Below are 19347 nucleotides of genomic sequence, written 5' to 3' on the forward strand. Positions count from 1 at the left end.
TCGGACGGCACTTAATGATAAGTGAGAAGTTTGCCCCCTGTATTTTCAAAAACAGCAACTTTTAAAGTTGAACACATCGTGTGATAAGTACGAAAAAAAATTTCTATATAAAATAAATAAAATACATATGAGAAAACATGATGCCGAATAGAGCACACTCTATTTGTATTTGCCGTACATAAGGAAAATCGTATGAATAAAGAAAGAGACAACACATATAAAACGGACATATCGTGGGATAGCAGCTTAAGCAAGTACCGGTGCCGCCCAGCCTATCACTGTGACAAAGTCAGGAGTTGAAACAAGATCATCAATCGAATCTCTTGCAGACAGCACTTGGGCTGCTGACAAAAGCCTTGTGGACTACATAGAACAAAATTTAACCTTCACCGCCAGTGTAAAATCAAAAGTTGCTCAGATTGGATTTTTATAATCTACAGCAAGTTTTAGGGCTTTTAGAAATAACCTCCAGACCAAGCAGCGTACGAGGCAGGTCTTGATAGCTTGCATGAGGATACGAGTGATTGGCGTTTTTGCAGACCACATAATCCCAATACTGATAACACTTTATTATTTTCATTTGAAATATTTAAAATTTTATTCAATGTTAATAATGCATGTTGGTAATGAATCTTTGATTTTAAAAAACATTTTTCGTTACTTTAAATATAATGATGATTGTTAAATTAGTACATAAATATTTGGCACAGCTTTAGCTCGATCTTATGACAACGATAATTTAAGTATATTTATAAAAACAAACAAAAATAATAAAATGTCTAACACAAATAAATACAATAAGTTAATAAAATAAATTATATAACAATAATTAATAAATAAGGAATTTATATTACATAAGAATTGAAACTAAAAACAGACACAGACATCGTCTTCTTTTCTCTTAGGAGTAAATTTTTCTTCCAATTTCTGCTATGATTTTCGATGTCATCAATGACCTGTTAATTTGGATATCACCCGTTTTACGAACTGAAGTACATAAGAATCTGTTGGTTTTGTTGTTGTTGTTGTGGTTGTTTAAAACTTAAACGAATTAAGCGTAATTTTTTGTGTTAAGTTTTACACTAAACTTCTACAATATAACATATCATGGGATTGTTTAATTCAACCATGAATATTTGACTGTGCTATGAGGACGATCGACGATCGATGAGCAAGGACATTGCTTTATGTTTCTGCCTTGCCATAAGAGCCCACAGGAGGCCGATACATGGCCGGTAGACTTAAGACCTGAGGCAAATTGAAAGCATATTTACGTTTGTCAATGCTCTTGAAGACATTGTCCATGCGACAGCCTTCACTGCGCATCGTATTTAAGATTTGTGGTACATTTTTGGCCGGCAATTGGAATTCCTGCACCAAGACACGACATTGCTCCAACGTCACTGCCATGCCAGTGCGGTCTTTGGCACTTTTGCACGAGGTGAAACGCAGCCCCGACATTAGGCGGCAGGCATCTTCCACCAAATGCAATATTTTTACATTTTTCGACACATTCGCCTTGAGTTGATCTTCTAGGAAATTCAAAATGTTCAGCAGCATTTGTGGTGCTGGCATGTGAGGTTCATGTTTGCTGGGAGTCTCTGGCATAGTTAGGGGTAGTTTGCGGAAGCGAGTATAATACTGTTTTAGGCGTACATAATTATCCCAGTTGGAACGATGTTGTTCGCGGGTGCGTCCCATAGCTTCGGCCAAGGTGGCCTTTTCGTTGATACCTATGTTAAAGAAGATTGGAGTGACTTTAAAGCTAACCGCGTGCTTGGTGGGCAGCATAGCATAAACATGTTCGGGAACTGGAAGATAGACGGTAAGAGATTGTCGAGAACCGGTAATGCGAGGTGTGGGCACAGATTGTGAATCATGACTGCGAAAAAAAAGAATGAATGAATGAAACAGAGATAACAAAGCTGCACCATCATTATGTCTCACCTTCCATTATTGCTTCGAACAAGTTCAAAATCCACTCCCAGTAGATCTTCAATTGCTATACACATATCGCCCCACATATCTATTTCACTCCCTTGCAATGATAATAACCCCTCAAAGTAGGCCAAAGGTCCCAAATCACACAGTATGCGTATGAAATTGTCTGTGATTTCGTTACCCCAAAGCTTTGCCATTAAAGCTGTGACCAGAGCCGTCAATGATTGTGAGAAGCAAACATCTCGCCTATACATGGTTTCCAAATTTATGCTTATCCTATGCATGTCTTGCTGTAGACGTTGCACAGAATGCATTAGACGTGCAGTTTTTAATAAACCATCCATCGCATGTCTTAATTTACGCATAGAAGGCCTCAATTCCGAGGCCCAGTCTGTGGTAAGTGATAAATCAAGGCCTGTAAAATGAAAATAATAATAATATTTTTTTATTATAAAAATTTTAAATAACCTCTTCTAGCCTCTTAGAACCAAATTACTTGTCAGTTAGAAGAAATAATTTGATCCCGATTTCCATTACAAATTCACATTTGCTTACCATCTGTAAATTTATTTCCCTTCTTTGCTGCAACATTTTCCAGCGCTGGTTGTGTCAAATCCAAATTTAAACCATTACTATTGCCATTGGGAGAACTGCCCTCCAGGCCCTCTACATGTTTAGGCTCATCGCATGCATAACTTGTGGTTGACTCCGAATTGCCATTATCCACTACATCAGGGACCGGTGCATTGCTAAATCCAGAGCGTTTCATGGAACCTTTGGGATTTCGCAAACGAATTGCTGGAGAACCACAACGACCACACAAAAACTTTATTTTACTAACCAAACACATCACGCTGGCCTCTATATTCAGTTGGGTCAAATCTAAAGGTTCTGGTTCTTCCGTAGGTCTATAATAATTGGCCGAGGGTGAGGTACTCATCATTTTCGTATCCAAAAATCGCGCATTGTGTGAGGCCAAAATGGAACATTTCATAGCTTCATATTCGTTGCAATTACTGGGCAAGGAAGTTCGATAGGAAGCATTAATGGGTTTAGCTACTGTAGCGGTGATAGTAGGTAACTGCAATGTTTGACTAACAGTCAATGATTCATCCAAATCAATGAGTTTTATTGTAGAAGTCATAGGGTCATCATCTTCGTCCTCATCGCGTTCATTGAAATATGGTTTACCAAAATTAGAATCGGGTAATACATAAGCCGGCAGCGATTGATAGGTGACCTCCATTTCATCATCAATTTCTGGTGTTAATTGTGATTGCTTCTGCTGTCTAGCCTTACTTTGTAAATGCTCATTGTAAGCCCTTACAGTGTGCTGCAGATTGTGTATGGCATCTATGTCCAAGGTGAGTGATGGAGACGTTCTTAATTGCGTCAAACTATTTGAACGTATCAATCGATTATGGTGACCTGTTGGAGTTTTGACACGGGGCCATAAATCGGGAGGCGCAACAATGGGTGTAGCAAAATCTTCCAATTCGGGAGATTTTAAATCTAAATCATTTAGTTGTTGAGTAATTTTTCGAAATGGTGACATGGGCTGGAGAGAGAGAAAATTGTAATTGGTTAGACATTGGTTAATAAAGTACAACAAAAATAATCTAAGTTTCAATTTTAATGCAAATGGAAATTTCGCCATAAATATTCCATTAAGGAACATCAGAGCGGTGTTGTTATCACAGCAGAAATTTGTATAATCATCAAATTCGTAGATAGGCATCCAGCTGTAAAAGCGAGAACCTCCAGATCAAGCAGGGTATGAGGTGGGTTTCAATAGCATTCAGCAATACGTAACTGAAGCGGTGAACACCTACCCAGTGGATTCGATTCTTGAAAACAAACCTACACTCAAAGCACTTGAAGAAATTAACCGCACAACCGCGCCATCGGGAATTTGCCAACCCCGGCCAATATAGGCTAGGGAGAAGGTCCAGCCAGGTCTTCACCCTATCTTTCCACAAGCCAGACCAGCAATATAAGAAGGTTTTTGTTGTTGTAACCACGTTTTGATGTGGAGGTAGCGATCCTCCGCAAGCTCCTGTATGCGAGCAAGCTCGTTCCGGCCCAAAGCACCGATCGCCGCGGCAACAAAGTGGCCTTTGGTTATTTAAAGGCGCCAATAACTCGCCTTTTCATATAAAGCATCATAGGCACTCAGTATTTAAGCAAGAGTCGGTGCCGCTCGGCCTCTCACCGAGACTCTCCGCTCGATATCGCTAGTTATGCGTGACTGCAATTGCAACTACTCCGTATACAAAGCATTCCACTATGCGCACTTGTGGATGCGCCCGTAGCTCTCAGCTGAGATTCCCATGATAACGATGAACATCACAAAGGTCGGAGTTCAAAGTTCTAATCTGTGTGCCCGTGTGTTATTCCGCGACGGGTTTTGCCCTAGCCCACCGAATCGTCGTAACAACCTCCCTCGACAAATAGAATAGTTTTGGCTCAACTACGTTCCGACAGATTTAATCGCCTCAGTTTCTACTGGGCTGGGATGAATGCCAATGGCTGTTTGAGGGTTCGCTTCTAACACAACATATGACACACTTCACCTGTTCCAGCTGCCTAGTTAATTAGATCCCTCTGAATACACCCCATCCAAGTCGCAGAGTCTCTGGATCTGGATATTTAGAAGAATATAGGAACCGAAATAACCGTGAGGACACAACATACGATTATCATTGTTACGAAAGAGTTCTCCCCACACTTTTAGTGGAATATTCGTGGGCAATTTTGTATTTTTTACTCCTACTGCCATTATCCCTTACCATCAACACATTATCCGGTTCCTCAATTATGCGATGTTGTTCTATAAACGAAAAGGCTTCCTCCACCAAACTGGGTTCCCAAATGTTTAACAGTGTTTTCGTCTTGATAACCATTTCATTGCATAGCGGCATCATTCCTTTAGGATTTTTGGTTTTTGCCAAAGTCAAAAGTTGCGACATGATTTCAACAATTTCCTTTCGCAAATGTTTAATGGCTTGAACAGCATCGTTGGAAGCTAAGACCTTGCAATTGTTGCTGGCCTCAAATTTTGTAGGTGACTCTTTGGTGTCTTGCAAAAGTCTAGAAAAAATACATAAAGCATATATTTTTAATGATGAACAAAGAGTATTAAAGAAATGATATACTTTATAAGGCCGCCAGTTTTCTTTTTTAAACCTCCATGTCTAGTAAAAGCTCCGACGGTGACAATATCCAAGACGGCAGAACGATTTAGGGAATCATTTTGTACCCACATACGTTGTAAATGTAAATTCACTGGTATAAATTCTAAAGACTCGTCTGTCTTGACTGAGGATCTTTTGAAAAATGGTCCTAGAAATAAAGTTAAAAAAGTGTTCAAGTATTAAAATCATTTTATTTTTTTTTTTCATAGACGTACCTTCTTCTTTTGTAATTTGTTGTAAATTTTGTTTAGCCTGTGAATAATCCTTTAATAGCTTTAAATGTTTGTCCAAGAGATCCATTTGTCTACGTCTCCAATCGCCTCCCAATTCACCCATGCCAGAAATCTCTTGCAGTAGTTCTTTCTCACGCAATATCCAAATCGATCTAAGGATTTGAAGAAATTTCTAAAGTTTGAAAACTCGACTCTTATAATTAAAGGCCTGGTTATGCTTTTGTAAATGTACAGTAGAAGTAGAAGATCGTGTCAGCTGTTTTGTTTTGTAGAAGATCGTGTCAGCTGTTTTGTTTTGCCTTATGAAAACACATGCAAACAATTATGGAACGTCTGTCGACCGTAACCGGAAAGCAGAATTCAGTAAAAATAAAATTTTATGGCCCGTTTTCGTGTCAGCTGATAAAATATTTGAAGTTTGAACAATTTTCAAAACCAAAAATGTGTATTGATAGTTCTATTCTATGTGTTTCAAATACACCGCCACGTACTTCGATTTCACTATCCTCGAACCCAATTCCTACAGGCCCGCCATGCTATCCACATTATTCCTGAGTTTAGAAGACGGTAAATCGCTTTCTAGGATATATGTATTTTGCGGCTATCGTTATGGCACAGAACTCTGCCTGAAGTAGCGTACATTCGTCCGTCAGTCTCACCGACGTACCGATGCTGTGTGTCTCGCAGTAGTGATTCGTTTCCTGACTCCATATTGGATCCATCTGTGCTATAACTTTTATCTCCAAGTGAAAAGGACCAGATCTATAATCCTCAATTTGATTGTAGCCCACTTCGACAGTAATTTCCATGATGTCGCTGATCTTCGACAGAAATTTGTATCGTATCAATAGTACGACGTCGTTCGCATATGCGACAATTCTCACGCCATCCCTGTTGGATCCTGTTTATCACTAGTTTCCAGAGAGTTGGCGAGAAATCCCCTCCCTGAGGCGTTTCCCTTGTCACCCGCCTTCTGAACACACTTTCTCCGAAGTTCGCGTTGATAGTCCTGCTAAGTTGCATACAGTCCGACGTGGCGGTGACTATCGACCCTATTTCCATGTTGTTAAATAACCCTTCAATATTTAGAAAGGTCATAATTTCATACCCTTATTGCGCCCATCGAACCACTTTCGGATATGGCTGGCGTTTTTGGGGTTAGGGGGAGGGTACGCCTCCACCCGATATCTAAAAATTATATAGCCTGTGTTTCCTTGCAGACAAACGTACACGATTTATGACAATTTTAAAAAAATCGGTTCAGCCTTGTATCTAATAGTCATAATGGGTCTAATGGTGTTCTTGAGGATTGACGTGACCCCCTATACTGCGATCTGATTTTGTATGGCAGATTTCAAATCTACTCCCAAATACCTTTCATTTGAGCCTCATATTTGAATGAACGTCCAATATTTGGGGGAGTTTTGGGGTTGAGGCGGCCCGATGGGTACTTAGACTCAAATTGTAATACCATATTTGTATTCTACTCTCCAATACCTTTCATTTGATACCTACATTGCCCCGATCGGTCCACTTTTGATTTTGGGTTGTGTTTTTGGTATAAAGGGGAGGATCCGTCCCCCGTCCAATATCGAAAAATTATATAGCCTATGTTTCATTCCAGACCAACCTACACAATATGCGAAAATTTCGAGAAATTTTTCAGTCTATATGGAACAAACAAACCAAGTCCCATATATGTATCTGTGATTGTCTAATGTGCCCATTTTAGGCGTTTTTGTGGGGGTGGGGTGACCCCTATACTTTTACATGAATTTGTATGCCAAATTCGTTATCTACTCCCGCATACTTTTCATTTGATACCCATATTGTCCTTATCTGCTCACTTTTGATTTTGGGTGGTGTTTTTGGGGTAACGGGGGAGGGTCCGTCCCCTTCCGTTATCAACAAATTATAGCGCCTATTCCTACTTTCGTGACCATATTTGTAATCTACTCCAGAATACCTTTCATTTGAGTCCCATATTGTCATGATCGAGAAATAACCCTATTTTAAGGGGTTTTTGGTCTGGGGAGGCCTCCCAGGTACTTGGACCCAACTTTTATAATTCGTATTCTACTCTTGAATACCTTTCATTTGAATCCCATATTGTCCTGATCGGTCCACTTTTATTTTTAGGTAGTACTTTAGGGGTAAGGGGGAGGGTCCACCCCCCTTCCGATATCAAAAATTTTATATAGCCTATGTTTCCTTCGGTAATCGGTTCAGCCGTTTTTGAGTCTATACGGAACAAACAAACAGAAGATTTACGGTACATTTACGAGAGCATATCCAGGCCTTTAGAATTAAATGAACTAACAGTAATTGTTGTGGTATGTTGAAGCATAATTTGGATTCCAACATTGTTTCGTGGACACTGATATCAGCTCCAAGACTAGAATTCAGGCGATAAGTATGAATCTGAAAAGAAAAGATATGGGGATATTATACATATTTGATGATTTACAACTTAACATCCACTCTGGCCTTAAGATTGACAAAATGAGAGATGTCCTCGGTTCCATAAGTTATACATATTCCGAATTGGTTTGACATACTCAGAAAACATTGCTTCATTCATAACATTGTCAATACAAATTATTTGCTTAAAATTCTACATAAATGAATTGCTACTTCTCTCGATTTGAAAACAATAAAAAAAAAACAAATGTCAATAGCACTCACCCTTGGATTTGCAAATACCCTTTGTATGCTGCCTTGAAATGGCACAAACAATTTGACACCTAACTTGGGTGGCAAGGACTGGGTGCGACGATGACCTTTACTCTGGTGCTCAAACACTTGGGTGGTGGAACGTGGAGGTGGTTGCAATTGTTTGTCGGTATCAGGTGCCCATGAAGCTATATTTATGAAACCACAATCGCCATGTACAGAGCGCAGGGGTAGACGAAAACGTGTGGCATCCTGTTACCATACATAAAGAAAGTTTATAACATAAATATTCACCAAAAATATACACATAGTCCATAAAGTCTGCGTTCATGTGACAATTTCTTTTTTATTGATTAAAAAACAACATAAAAAAAAATAAATAAAGTTAAGTTTTGTTGTATATGTTGTTTCTTTATATTTCCTAAATTAGAAAACAAAAACCAAAATACAAGTTTGCTTTTGCTTTTTTGTTCTAACGGTACTTTTGTCTCATAAGAAGAAATTAGGACAACCAAAAAGTCTGCGCTCACTTTGTTTACTTCGAAAGTACCGTTACTTTTTATGATGCTTGTTCTTATTTTTGATCAGTCTCAGTTCATTATCATAACAAGTGATAGTTACACGTGTTTTTTAAAACATTAATAAATTTGGAAACATGGAAACTAAGATAAGGAAATATGCATATCTGAAAGAAAAATAATTATTAAATTGTGGAAAGAAGGACAAAACTTTAGAAATATTGATGGAACAGTTGCGTAATTAATAATTACAAAGAAACCGGCATTATAACTTCAAAGCCTCGGCCTGGGCGTCCAAAAAAATTATCCGTTAGAGAAGAGCGTAAAGTGGTTAATATGGCAAGTAACAACCCTCGTATAACATCAACCAAAATTGTTGAAAATATTAAAACAATGTTTAAAAAAAGCATCTGTGCCGAAACTGCCAGAAAAATATTACATAGAGCTGGATTTCATGGAAGAGTTGCTCGAAGAAAGCCGAATATTTCAGTTATAAACAAACAAAAGCGGATTGCATTCGCTAATACTTTCATTAATAAGTCTCCTGAATTTTGGAAACTAATTATTTTCTCCGACGAGAGCAAATTCTGTATTTTTGGCATTAAAGTTCGACATATAGTGTGGAAAAACAAAATTTAGTTGGAACGGTGAAGCACGGTGGTGGTGGAGTTATGGTGTGGGGGTGTATGGCTGCTAGTGGAGTGGGTCAATTAGAATTTATTGAGTCCAAAATGGATAAATGGGGTTATCTCAATATTTTGAGAAAAAAAATTGAAACCAAGTGCTGCTAAACTAGGGTTAGCAACGACATTTTGGTTCCAACAAGTTAACGATCCAAAGTATACATCGGAGGTTGTTAGGCTTTGGCTTCTATATAACACTCCAAAGCAGCTTAAAACACCACCCCAATCACCAGATCTCAACCCCATTGAGCATCTTTGGGATCTATTGGAGAAAAAAATTCGTCAGCACGTTAAAACCAGCAAGAAGATGTTACGAAGTGTCATGTTGGCAGAATGGGCGAAAATAACATCTGAGGAAGCAGAGAAGTTGGTAAACAGTCTTAAAACAACGTGGCTATCCTACCAAATATTAGGAATGTGTTAATATGTTTTTATTTTGTTTTTAAATAACTCTGTTGTTTATTTTTAATTACTGAACGCAGACTTTGTGGTGCTTATATTTAATTGTTATCATATTTAAATCGCTCTAGAGTGAAAGTGCTTAACCAAACTTAGAATTTTGTTTTTGTTTTTTAATGTTAGGAATATGAAGAAAAAATATATGTAAAAGAGTTGATTTGATTTATAATTTTATTTTGTGTTCTTTAACCAATCATAAAAGTTTGTCAGGTGAACGCAGACTTTATGGGCTATGTGTATAATTGAATAATATTCTAGTGGGTATGTACCTGTATGGCTCCCAGCACCACTTCCGCATATCCCAGAGGCACTGATGTCTGTGAGACCTTTTCTCGGACATCGTACACGGTAAATCTCAATGGAGTGTCGGCTGTAAAGCCATCACTTTGTTTAAAAGTTAATGTGCATAGGAATTGGGGACTTTTTGTGTTTTCAATGATTTCTGTGCGAGCATAATCATGCCATATAATATCTTCGCCGGGCACTAAAACTCCACATACCACACGGGGACAGGGAAGACGACCATTGTCGGCACAGGGTAAATTATCACAGGATAATGCTGATTCGCACAACGGTATCTCGGAGAGATCTATAGCGAAATTTACCACAAAAACAAAGAAAGAAAGAAAGAAAGAAAAAAGTAAGATTTATTTCTATTAATCATTCAACGGAAATTTACCTTCTGTTTTATATGAGTAGTAGAGGGTTAATGAAAAATACATTTTTGTGTTAAATTATAAAACAAATAAAATTTTATTAAAACATTCAAATTCTTTCGATGGGTAGCGGAAGATGTATAAATGAAAAGGATAAAACTACAACATAATATACAAAAAGCTTAACATAACTCAGACTTCTTTGCGTCTTCAATGTTCAACCAAACCGTTTCATAAACTTATGTTAAACATTTTAAATTCTCTCAAAACTTTAATAAATATCATTTTTTTATAAAATTAAAAAATGTCTATAATAGAACAACCAAACCGTTTCCCTGCTTTGTGAAGCTTAAAAATAACTTAGGTTATTTTGTACAAGAATGTTCAATAAGATAAGATGAATGATGTATACATTTTAGTGTTAGAGATCTTTAAAAGTGTGTCTTAGGGGACTTGTATAGACTGTAGTGCAATGTGGATGCTATGTGCAAGCCATAAAAGGTTAACATGTGGCTAGAACAACAACAAAAGGCGGAGACAATGGGGAATAATTGGTTTGATACAATTTACCAGAGGGAGTAAGCTTGTTGTTTGTAAGGGAACCTTCCTTGGAGTAAAGTTGCACAGGACAAGTTAAAGCTATTTTGGATGTGATTCGCCTGATTTTAAATAATGGGTGTCAGCTATGGCATAAGTCTCTGAAGAGACATAACCTCCTCTGTATAATCGAGAAGTTGCAGGGCATAGGGACGGTGCTGCTCTCCAGAGGGAGAAAAAGTGCACCGAGGAAGGCTCTAAACGCCATTCTTGCACCTGCATGTTGGATGCGCGGCGACTAAGATCACCGTTAGACTGAGGGAATCAGCTGGCATTCATCAAACTCCATGTCCAGTTTTGAAGTAAATACGGTGCTACGGATTAGATGCCATGCAGATGCTTCTTCATTCAAGAGAAGTGAAAGTGAAGTTTTTAGGAGTGAGAGGATAATGTAGACTTCTGAATGAAGAGGAAGGCTCTAGAGAACAACCAAACACTTGTGTGTGGGACTTTTTGAGGTAGGACTTTTTCTAGCGTTTAGTTTTTCATGTTGACTCAGGATTACGGAGACAACGAAAAAAAAATGTATCATACATGCTACGTCAAGAATCACAAAAAACTCATGTGCAATTCAAAACTCACAAGAAAAATCACGACTAAAGAGTTTCTAGTGATTTTTCACGTGAATCGTGACCAGTGTTGCCACTCAAGAAAATGATTTCCTAACAAAATTTAAGAAAAATACCAAACCAGACCGAAACCTACCAACAATGTGTTATAGTGTATATTTTTAGCCACCGCCGAACAGTTGGCCATTTTTATACCCCAGACCACCACTGTGGTACAGGGTATTATAAGTTTGTGAATTTGTTTGCAACGCTACGAAGGAGAAGAGCTAGACCCATTGATATGTATACCGATCGACTCAGAATCACTTTCTGATTCGATTTAGCCGTGTCCGTCTTTGAGTCCATGTATTCTTGCAATCAAAGTGCAGGTCGTACTCCAATCATCACGAAATTTTGCACATATCACTTTTTTGGCCCAAGGACGAGCGCTATTGATTTTGGTAAAAATCGGTTCAGATGTAGATGTAGCTCCCATATATATGTAACGCCCGATTTGCACTTAAATGGCCATAGTAGCTACAATTTTCAAGTGATCTGCACAAAATTTGGCACAGATTGTTTTGTTACTGATCGACTCATAAGTATACCGATCGTGTCCGTCTGTGAGTCCATGTATTCTTGTAATCAAAGTGCAGGTCGTATTCCAATCATCACAAAATTTTGCACATATCCCTTTTTTGGCCCAAGGACGAGCGCTATTGATTTTGGTAAAAATCGTTTCAGATTTAGATATAGGTCCCATATCCCGATTTGCATTAAATGGCCAGAGTAGCTACAATTTTCAACCGATATGCACCAAATTTGGCACGTATTGTTTTATTACTGATCGTAACATATCTGGGAGATTTCATCAAAATCGGTTCAGATTTGGATGTTGCACCCATACATATTTATCGCCACTTATCACCCGTCCCTCTGTTTGTTGAAATCACTCTACAGCCTTAAGTTCAAAAATGTCCTATATCTTGATATAAAACCCATTATACTGATCTTCCGATGAGAAATCTTCAGTCCATAAAGTCGTATCATGAGTATGGACCAGACTGGGCCATATTTATATGCAGCTGCCCCATATGCCTGTTTTCCGACAGAAGGCATTAAAAGCAACAAACCCCCCATTTGCTGCCTAGATAAACGAAATCTAGAAGAGATTCCTTTAAACTTGTACCTGTTACAGCCAGTACGCTCCATCCGGAGAAGCTGTAACTAGAGTCTAGAGTCTCAGTGAGAGGTCGGATGCACCGGCTCATGCACAAATACTGAGTACCTATGATGCTCGATATGACAAGGCGAGTTATTGGCGCCTTAAATAATCAATGGCCATCCTGTTCCGGCGGCGATCGGTACTTTGAACCAGAACGAGCATGCTCACCTACAAGAGCTTGATGAGGATCGCCACCTCCACATAAAAATGTGGTTACAACAACAACAACATATCCAGTATCAAAACTCACGCCCTTTTTCTTGAAATTGGAAGCAGTGAGACCCCTTGTAGCAGTAATATCCATAGTTTTATATTCTGAACTCCTAACTAATACACAGAAACGACAAGTAGTGAATTAGTTTTGAGTTATTTCCGGCAATTTTTTTCAGTAATTAATTTGGTATTTTCGTATATGTATGTTGGAAAAATCTACCAAAAATTGAGATCAGACTACCAACCAACCAAGAGGATAAAAACCTACCAATTTTGTTAGGAACCTACCAAAAACGGCAACACTGGTCGTAACTATCACTCACATAGACTTTTTTCAGTAACTGTCATGCATGGGTCTCACACACACGCCTCATAGTTCTATTCTGTACAGTTCTTTAAAGAACTCCCACACAATGTATGGTAAAAATAGGTCCATGACTTCACTTCTGATTTCCCACTGTGGAATTGGTCAAGCAATTCTTATCCGATTTGGCTGCGAGTTAAAATGTTTAAATTTTTTCATTTGGGAAATGTTTTTGAAATTTTGTTTTTTTTGAAAAACATTTTCAAAATTTTGTTTTTAAAAAAAGTTATATTATAACTTTGGTTTTAAAAAACATTTAATAAAATTTTGTTTTTAAAACAAAATTATAGAAATAGTCGGCCTTATTCCCAAAACTAAAGGCCTGGTTATGCTCTCGTAAATATACCGTAAATGTAGAATAATTGTAAAGAGCCAATTATGTTAATTAAAAAACGCAGCATTTGACATTACAACAAAACAATTTTATTAACAAAAAAGAATTGAAGGTGAGGGAGGAAAACAGGAATATTTCAAGGACAGGTCGGAGATGACGGCCCTCCACGAAGTGGTGCGAGAAGTCGAGACGTCTCTCCAACTAAAGGAGTACGTGATGGTGGCTTTCCTGAATATTGAGAGGGCATTTAATAATGAGGAGATGAGTCGACAGTCATCTTCCTGAACCGCACGGGGGTCCAACTGAGTTTCTCCCTGAGTGCTGCGTGACAGGGCGCGGACCTCGGAGATAAGGAGAACGCCTCGAGGGTGGGTGTTTTCAGGAATCGTTTTGCAGGGAGGGAGGATTAAGAAGCGAATCCTGTATATAACGAATACGCCTCAATGGTAGGGTGTTTTCAGGATTCATTTTCGCGGGAGGGAGGAATGAAAAGCGAATCCTGTATATGAAGAGAATGATATCTCCGTCTTTATATATTGCTCCAAGATGGAGACAGGTACTGGATTGAGGCCATATTTCGACACACAAAGTATTTGTACGTCCGTGAGACTGCCGGACAAGTGTATGTTCTTTCGGGCAGAGCCCTGTGCCAAAACGTTAGCCGCAAAGGAAGTACTGGAAAGGGAGGGAAGTTTTAGCGTAATGTGTGGAAACCGTGAATAGACTTCTGTTTCACGCCGTATGACGGCGCCGTATGAGCTAACCAATGTTATTACTTTTTAGCACATATTATTCATTTTCTTTTCACCCCAGGTCAGTTCATTCAACCTAAACTATTAACAATAAATTGTGATAGATTCTACAGAGAAATCATAGAATAGGAGAAAAGCAGTTTTTCAAATGTAAATTTTTGGTTTTAAAAATGTGTTCAAACTTCAAATTCTGTCAGCTGACACGAAAACAGAACGTAAAATTTTGTTTTTACTGAATTCTACTTTCCGATTATGGTCGACATACGTTCGGTAATCATTTGTATGTGTATTCATAAGCCAAAACATAACACCTGACACGTTTTCCTACATTTACGGTATGTTTACGAGAGCATAACCAGGCCTTTAATGTAAATTTGAAATAGGTTTATTTGACATATTTCCTTTATAGAACAGTCAAATGAACCTATTTTAGGGTTTTATAAAGTTTTGTGAATAAGGCCGATTATCTTTAGAAATTTTGTCTTTAGAAAAAATTATGTTGATTTTTTTTTAGAAAAATTTTCTTGAAAATTTAATCTTAAGAAAAAGTTTCGTTGAATATTTTGTCTTTAGAAAAAAATTCAATGAACATTTTGACTTCGGAGAACTTTTCTTTGAATCTCAGTTGGAGAGATAAAATAACCCCATAACCCATGAAATATGTACAATCTGAGTAACCCCATAACACTTTTACAAAAGTCTCCAACACCAAAATAACCTGCCACACAAAAATTCATAAATTCACAATTTTAAATAAAATAATAATGAAAAAAAAAATCGTTCACTAAAATTGTATAAGATCACCTTCTTCGACTTTTGTAACAGCTTTAACATTGGAAGCAACATTTAAATCCAATAGGCCAGCCATTAATGTGGCATCGTTGGCGGGGGTGTACAGAGGCAAGCCCTTCTCAATGCGATTACCCATGGCCAAAGTGATTTGATCCTCTAAATATTGTATTTGACGATTTAGATAGGCATATGAGGCCAATTGTATGCTTTTAACCCAGTCTAAACGTTCCTGGGCGGTGTGTGTTGATATTCGTTGGGGCAAACTGCCTTCAAATTCTGTAAGCCAAAATAAAGAAAAAAAGTTTATTAAAATCTAATTAAAAAAAGGAGTGAGTATGTCTGTTATCTTACCTAATATAAAGACATAACCATCGAATTCTCTCTCTTCATTACGAATTAAAGGTCGACAATTCTCTAATACCAAAACACCCACGGGTTGTGAATTTGGATCATGGTCCTTGAGGTAAAACAAGAGATTGCCACGTAATTTACACCAACGAGGATAGTTAACTGCAAAGGAAAGCATATTTATAAAATTCGTTGACAGTTGCTGTAAGAATGCGAAGGGCAACTAATACAGTGTAGGTGTGAAAAGTGATAGTCTACTAAAATTTCAGCTGAAAGCCTTTTGCATTTGAGAAACGAATTCTGCTACATTGAAGATTGTTAGTCGAGAGTATTTTAGAAAATTTTAAAAGATTAGCTGTTTTGCAAGGTGTTTTTAAAAGTTTCTAAGATTGTGGAAAGGTAGTGATGTTAAATTAAATTTTCGTTTACCTATATTCAGTTATGAACTCAGTTTATTTTTTTAATAAAAAACTATTTTTCGTATCACTTTTGATCCTGTTGTGTGAATAAAGAATAATAAGATTACTACAATTATTCAGATTCATAAAAAAAAATATGGGTTGCCCAAAAAGTAATTGCGGATTTTTCATATAGTCGGCGTTGACAAATTTTTTCAACGGCTTGTGACTCTGTAATTGCATTCTTTCTTCTGTCAGTTATCAGCTGTTATTTTTAGCTTGCTTTAGAAAAAAAGTGTAAAAAAAGTATATTTGATTTAAGTTCATTCTAAGTTTTATTAAAAATGCATTTACTTTCTTTTAAAAAAATCCGCAATTACTTTTTGGGCAACTCAATAAAATAAAAAAGGGTAATTTTAAAATTTTTAGGACATTTGTACCCTCTGACAGAGGATTGGTGGCAATGAGATAATATAAATTGGATAACAGAAAACGTCAACAAAATTCTAAAGTTGCTACAACTGAAAACTTAACACTAAAAAAATTAAAATCCAGCCAGAAATGTCATAAACCCTTCAAGATTGATATCGTTTTTTGGCTCACTTCACAATTTCTTTCTACATGCAAAAACCAAAATGACATAATTGGAGGTCATAGCCAAATTTCACATACAAAATGTATCATATTTATATAAGACTTGCTGTCTTTAGTTGCTTAAGAAATCACGAGATAGGTTTATTCATAAGCTTTATCAGGTTGTGGGTCGTTCAGGTTATCAGGTACTTGGCGTGGATAGTCGAAGTCGCAAAAAGAATCAATAAGCTACATTTCAGTCAAACGGTATAATTATTATGCTCGCTAGGAGCTAAGAAATCAAGTAGGAGAATGGTTGTTATGGATGCTATGTCGCATTTGAAGTCATACCGAAACCCAGCAAAGCTTACTTTCAGCCAAATCGGATAAGAATTACTCATGAAGTCACAAAGGACGATCGGATTATACGCTCAACGCCTGAGTTAAAATCATGACGAGAACATCAGAAAAAAATTGTTTTCAGCGGTGGTTATCCCCTCCTAATGCTGGCAACATTTGTGAGGTACTATGCTATGTAAAAACTTCTTCCTAAAGATGCTGCGTAGTTCCAACCTAAGACTGTGTCGTTGGCACTAGTGCCTCGAAATTTAACTCAGGTGTCGTCTCCTGGATCCGATCCGAAGCCACTTTCAATTCATCCAGGTTCATTATCGTCGCTTCGATTACACCACGATGCTATGACCAGCTCTTATTCTCCATCCATTCTCTCATAGTCTTAAGTCTCAAAGACTCAGTCTCAAAGGTGGCTTCCTTATACTTAATCTAATGTCTATGGGGCGGATATCTAGAATAGTTTGCCATGCCCTAGTAGGAGTTCAACAAGTGTGAAAATTTTTACGGGTAGCAATATTGCCGTTAGGCACAATGCAAGGCAGCGGAACGATTTTTGATTCACAGAATCTTAGTACTGAATGAATGCCTCAGAAGCCTGAATGAAAGATCGATGCTTTGGACCGGAACGAGCTAGCTCACCTACAGAAGCTTGACGAGGATCGCTACCGCCACATGCAATGCGGCTACAAGGGCGAACTTAGTTGTCACACATCCCACATGCAGGACCTCAGATCGAATATGGCGTTTAGCGTCCAACTCGGGTAATTTTTCGCTTTACCGCTCCTGTGCTCTGCAACTTCTCAATCAGCCTACAGAGGCTACCTCCCCCCAAAGGCTGATGCCATAGTTAAGAATCGGACGTATCACTGCAGCAAACAAATAGTGTAGTTTTGCCCCGTTTATGAAAGATCCCCTAAAAATAGTAATGTTGTTGTTGTTATAGCAGTGTGTTATACTCTGATGAGGCAGCCCTTGCCGCTGAAGGACTCCATAGGGTCAATCCGGTACGTACAATGTTGTATGTTGTTGTTGTAGCACTGCGTTGTACCAATCTTGCAGAACCACCTAGATCTTCCTAAGGCCATTGGTTTCTGCCTGTTTATAAAGCGTCCTCCGTGCACACTAAACGTAATATGCAGTAATAGAGAAAAGTCGACCACCCTCCATAACGGCAGTCGTCGTTGTAGCCACATTTGCATGTGGTGGTGGAAATCCATGTCAAGCTACTGTAGGTGAGTAAGCTCGTCCAAAGGACCGATCGCTGGGGGAAAATGGTTATCATATCGAGCATCATAGGCACTCAGTATTTATGCAAGAACCAGTGCCGCCCGGTCTCCCACTGAGACTCTCCACTCGATGCCACGGATAGTCCGCAACTGCAATTGAAGCTACTCCATATGGAGCATTTCACTATCCACATCCTGTGGACGCGCCCGGTAGTTCGCAGCTAAGCTTCTTGTGGCAGACGTGAGCACTAGAGATGTTCACGTGAGTGAATCAATCCCATGGCAGCCGTTTGTACGCACCGGATTGACCCGATGGAACCCTCATCGGCAAGGGCTGCCGCCTCAGTGTACGTGTTCGTCTTTTTGCGTCATGGAAGAGACACATCCCGGAGTGCCTTCTCCGCAAGCTTCTGGTCCATGCCGGGATTGAAAAGAACCCTGGACCCTGGTTCTGTTCGGTTTGCCAGAACTGCCTCCATTTCCGATCTTGCTCTGGTCTCACTTCACTACGGGAGTATAGGCATATTGAATTTTGCCATTCTCAGCGAAGGCGTTAATCTCCTTCTTACACTGCAAGACTGTTCGTGACCTTACCGTTCTGTTTGTTATTGCCCTTATGGCAATTTTACTGTAGGTAAAAATGTTCACACTCGACGTCCACGCATTAGCACCACACCACTTCACGCATTCCGTGATCGCCCGGATCTCCGCCTGGTCAGACAGTGTAAAACAAATCTCAGTCCCTGCGTTCTCAATGTAAACCCCCAGGCACACTCTGTCCTCTAGCTTTGATCCATCCGTGTAACATGTACTAGGGTTCTGTCAATCCAAGACTGTGTCGATGGCAGCAGTGCCTTGCACTCGACTTCAAGGTTCATCTCAGGTATCTGATCGGAAACCTCTTCCCTTCCTTCCAGGCTTCCTATCGTCGCCTCGATTATACCGCGATGGTACGAGCTGCTCCCATCCTCAATCCATTCTCCCATCGCTTTAAGTCTCATAGTGCCTCACACTTAGTCTGTATGTCAATGGGTCGGATATCTAGAATAGTCTCTAGTGCCCTAGAGGGCGTGGTCCTCATCGCTCTGCCTATGCCAAGACAACATGTTCTCTGAACCTGTTGTACGGCCCTTATGTTGCACTTTTTCTCCATAGCAGTCCACCAAATAACTGAGGCGTAAGTATTGGTCTAACCACGCTCCTGTAGAGCCAATGGACTATCCTCGGATTCAGGCTCCATTTCGAACCTACGGCCCGTCTACATAG

The 19347-nt window shown here is 38.8% G+C and overlaps 1 protein-coding gene across 1 annotated transcript in view; it reads right to left on the reverse strand.

The window, feature by feature from the left end:
* Positions 1 to 665: 665 nt before the first annotated feature.
* LOC106082697 (inositol polyphosphate-4-phosphatase type I A) overlaps positions 666 to 19347 on the reverse strand; it is a 31094-nt gene continuing 12412 nt past the window's right edge. Inside the window, exons 3-13 of the mRNA XM_013245366.2 lie at positions 15534 to 15692; positions 15195 to 15458; positions 9971 to 10290; positions 8054 to 8293; positions 7689 to 7789; positions 5351 to 5520; positions 5097 to 5283; positions 4731 to 5031; positions 2497 to 3499; positions 1948 to 2356; positions 666 to 1882 (exon numbers count right to left, since the gene is read on the reverse strand). Coding sequence (XP_013100820.2) covers positions 1186 to 1882; positions 1948 to 2356; positions 2497 to 3499; positions 4731 to 5031; positions 5097 to 5283; positions 5351 to 5520; positions 7689 to 7789; positions 8054 to 8293; positions 9971 to 10290; positions 15195 to 15458; positions 15534 to 15692 — 3851 coding nt within the window. The 3' untranslated portion in view covers positions 666 to 1185. The remainder of the gene's footprint in view (positions 1883 to 1947; positions 2357 to 2496; positions 3500 to 4730; positions 5032 to 5096; positions 5284 to 5350; positions 5521 to 7688; positions 7790 to 8053; positions 8294 to 9970; positions 10291 to 15194; positions 15459 to 15533; positions 15693 to 19347) is intronic.

The sequence above is a fragment of the Stomoxys calcitrans genome, chromosome 4 (genome assembly GCF_963082655.1).
Source record: "Stomoxys calcitrans chromosome 4, idStoCalc2.1, whole genome shotgun sequence".
Lineage (NCBI taxonomy): Eukaryota > Metazoa > Arthropoda > Insecta > Diptera > Muscidae > Stomoxys > Stomoxys calcitrans.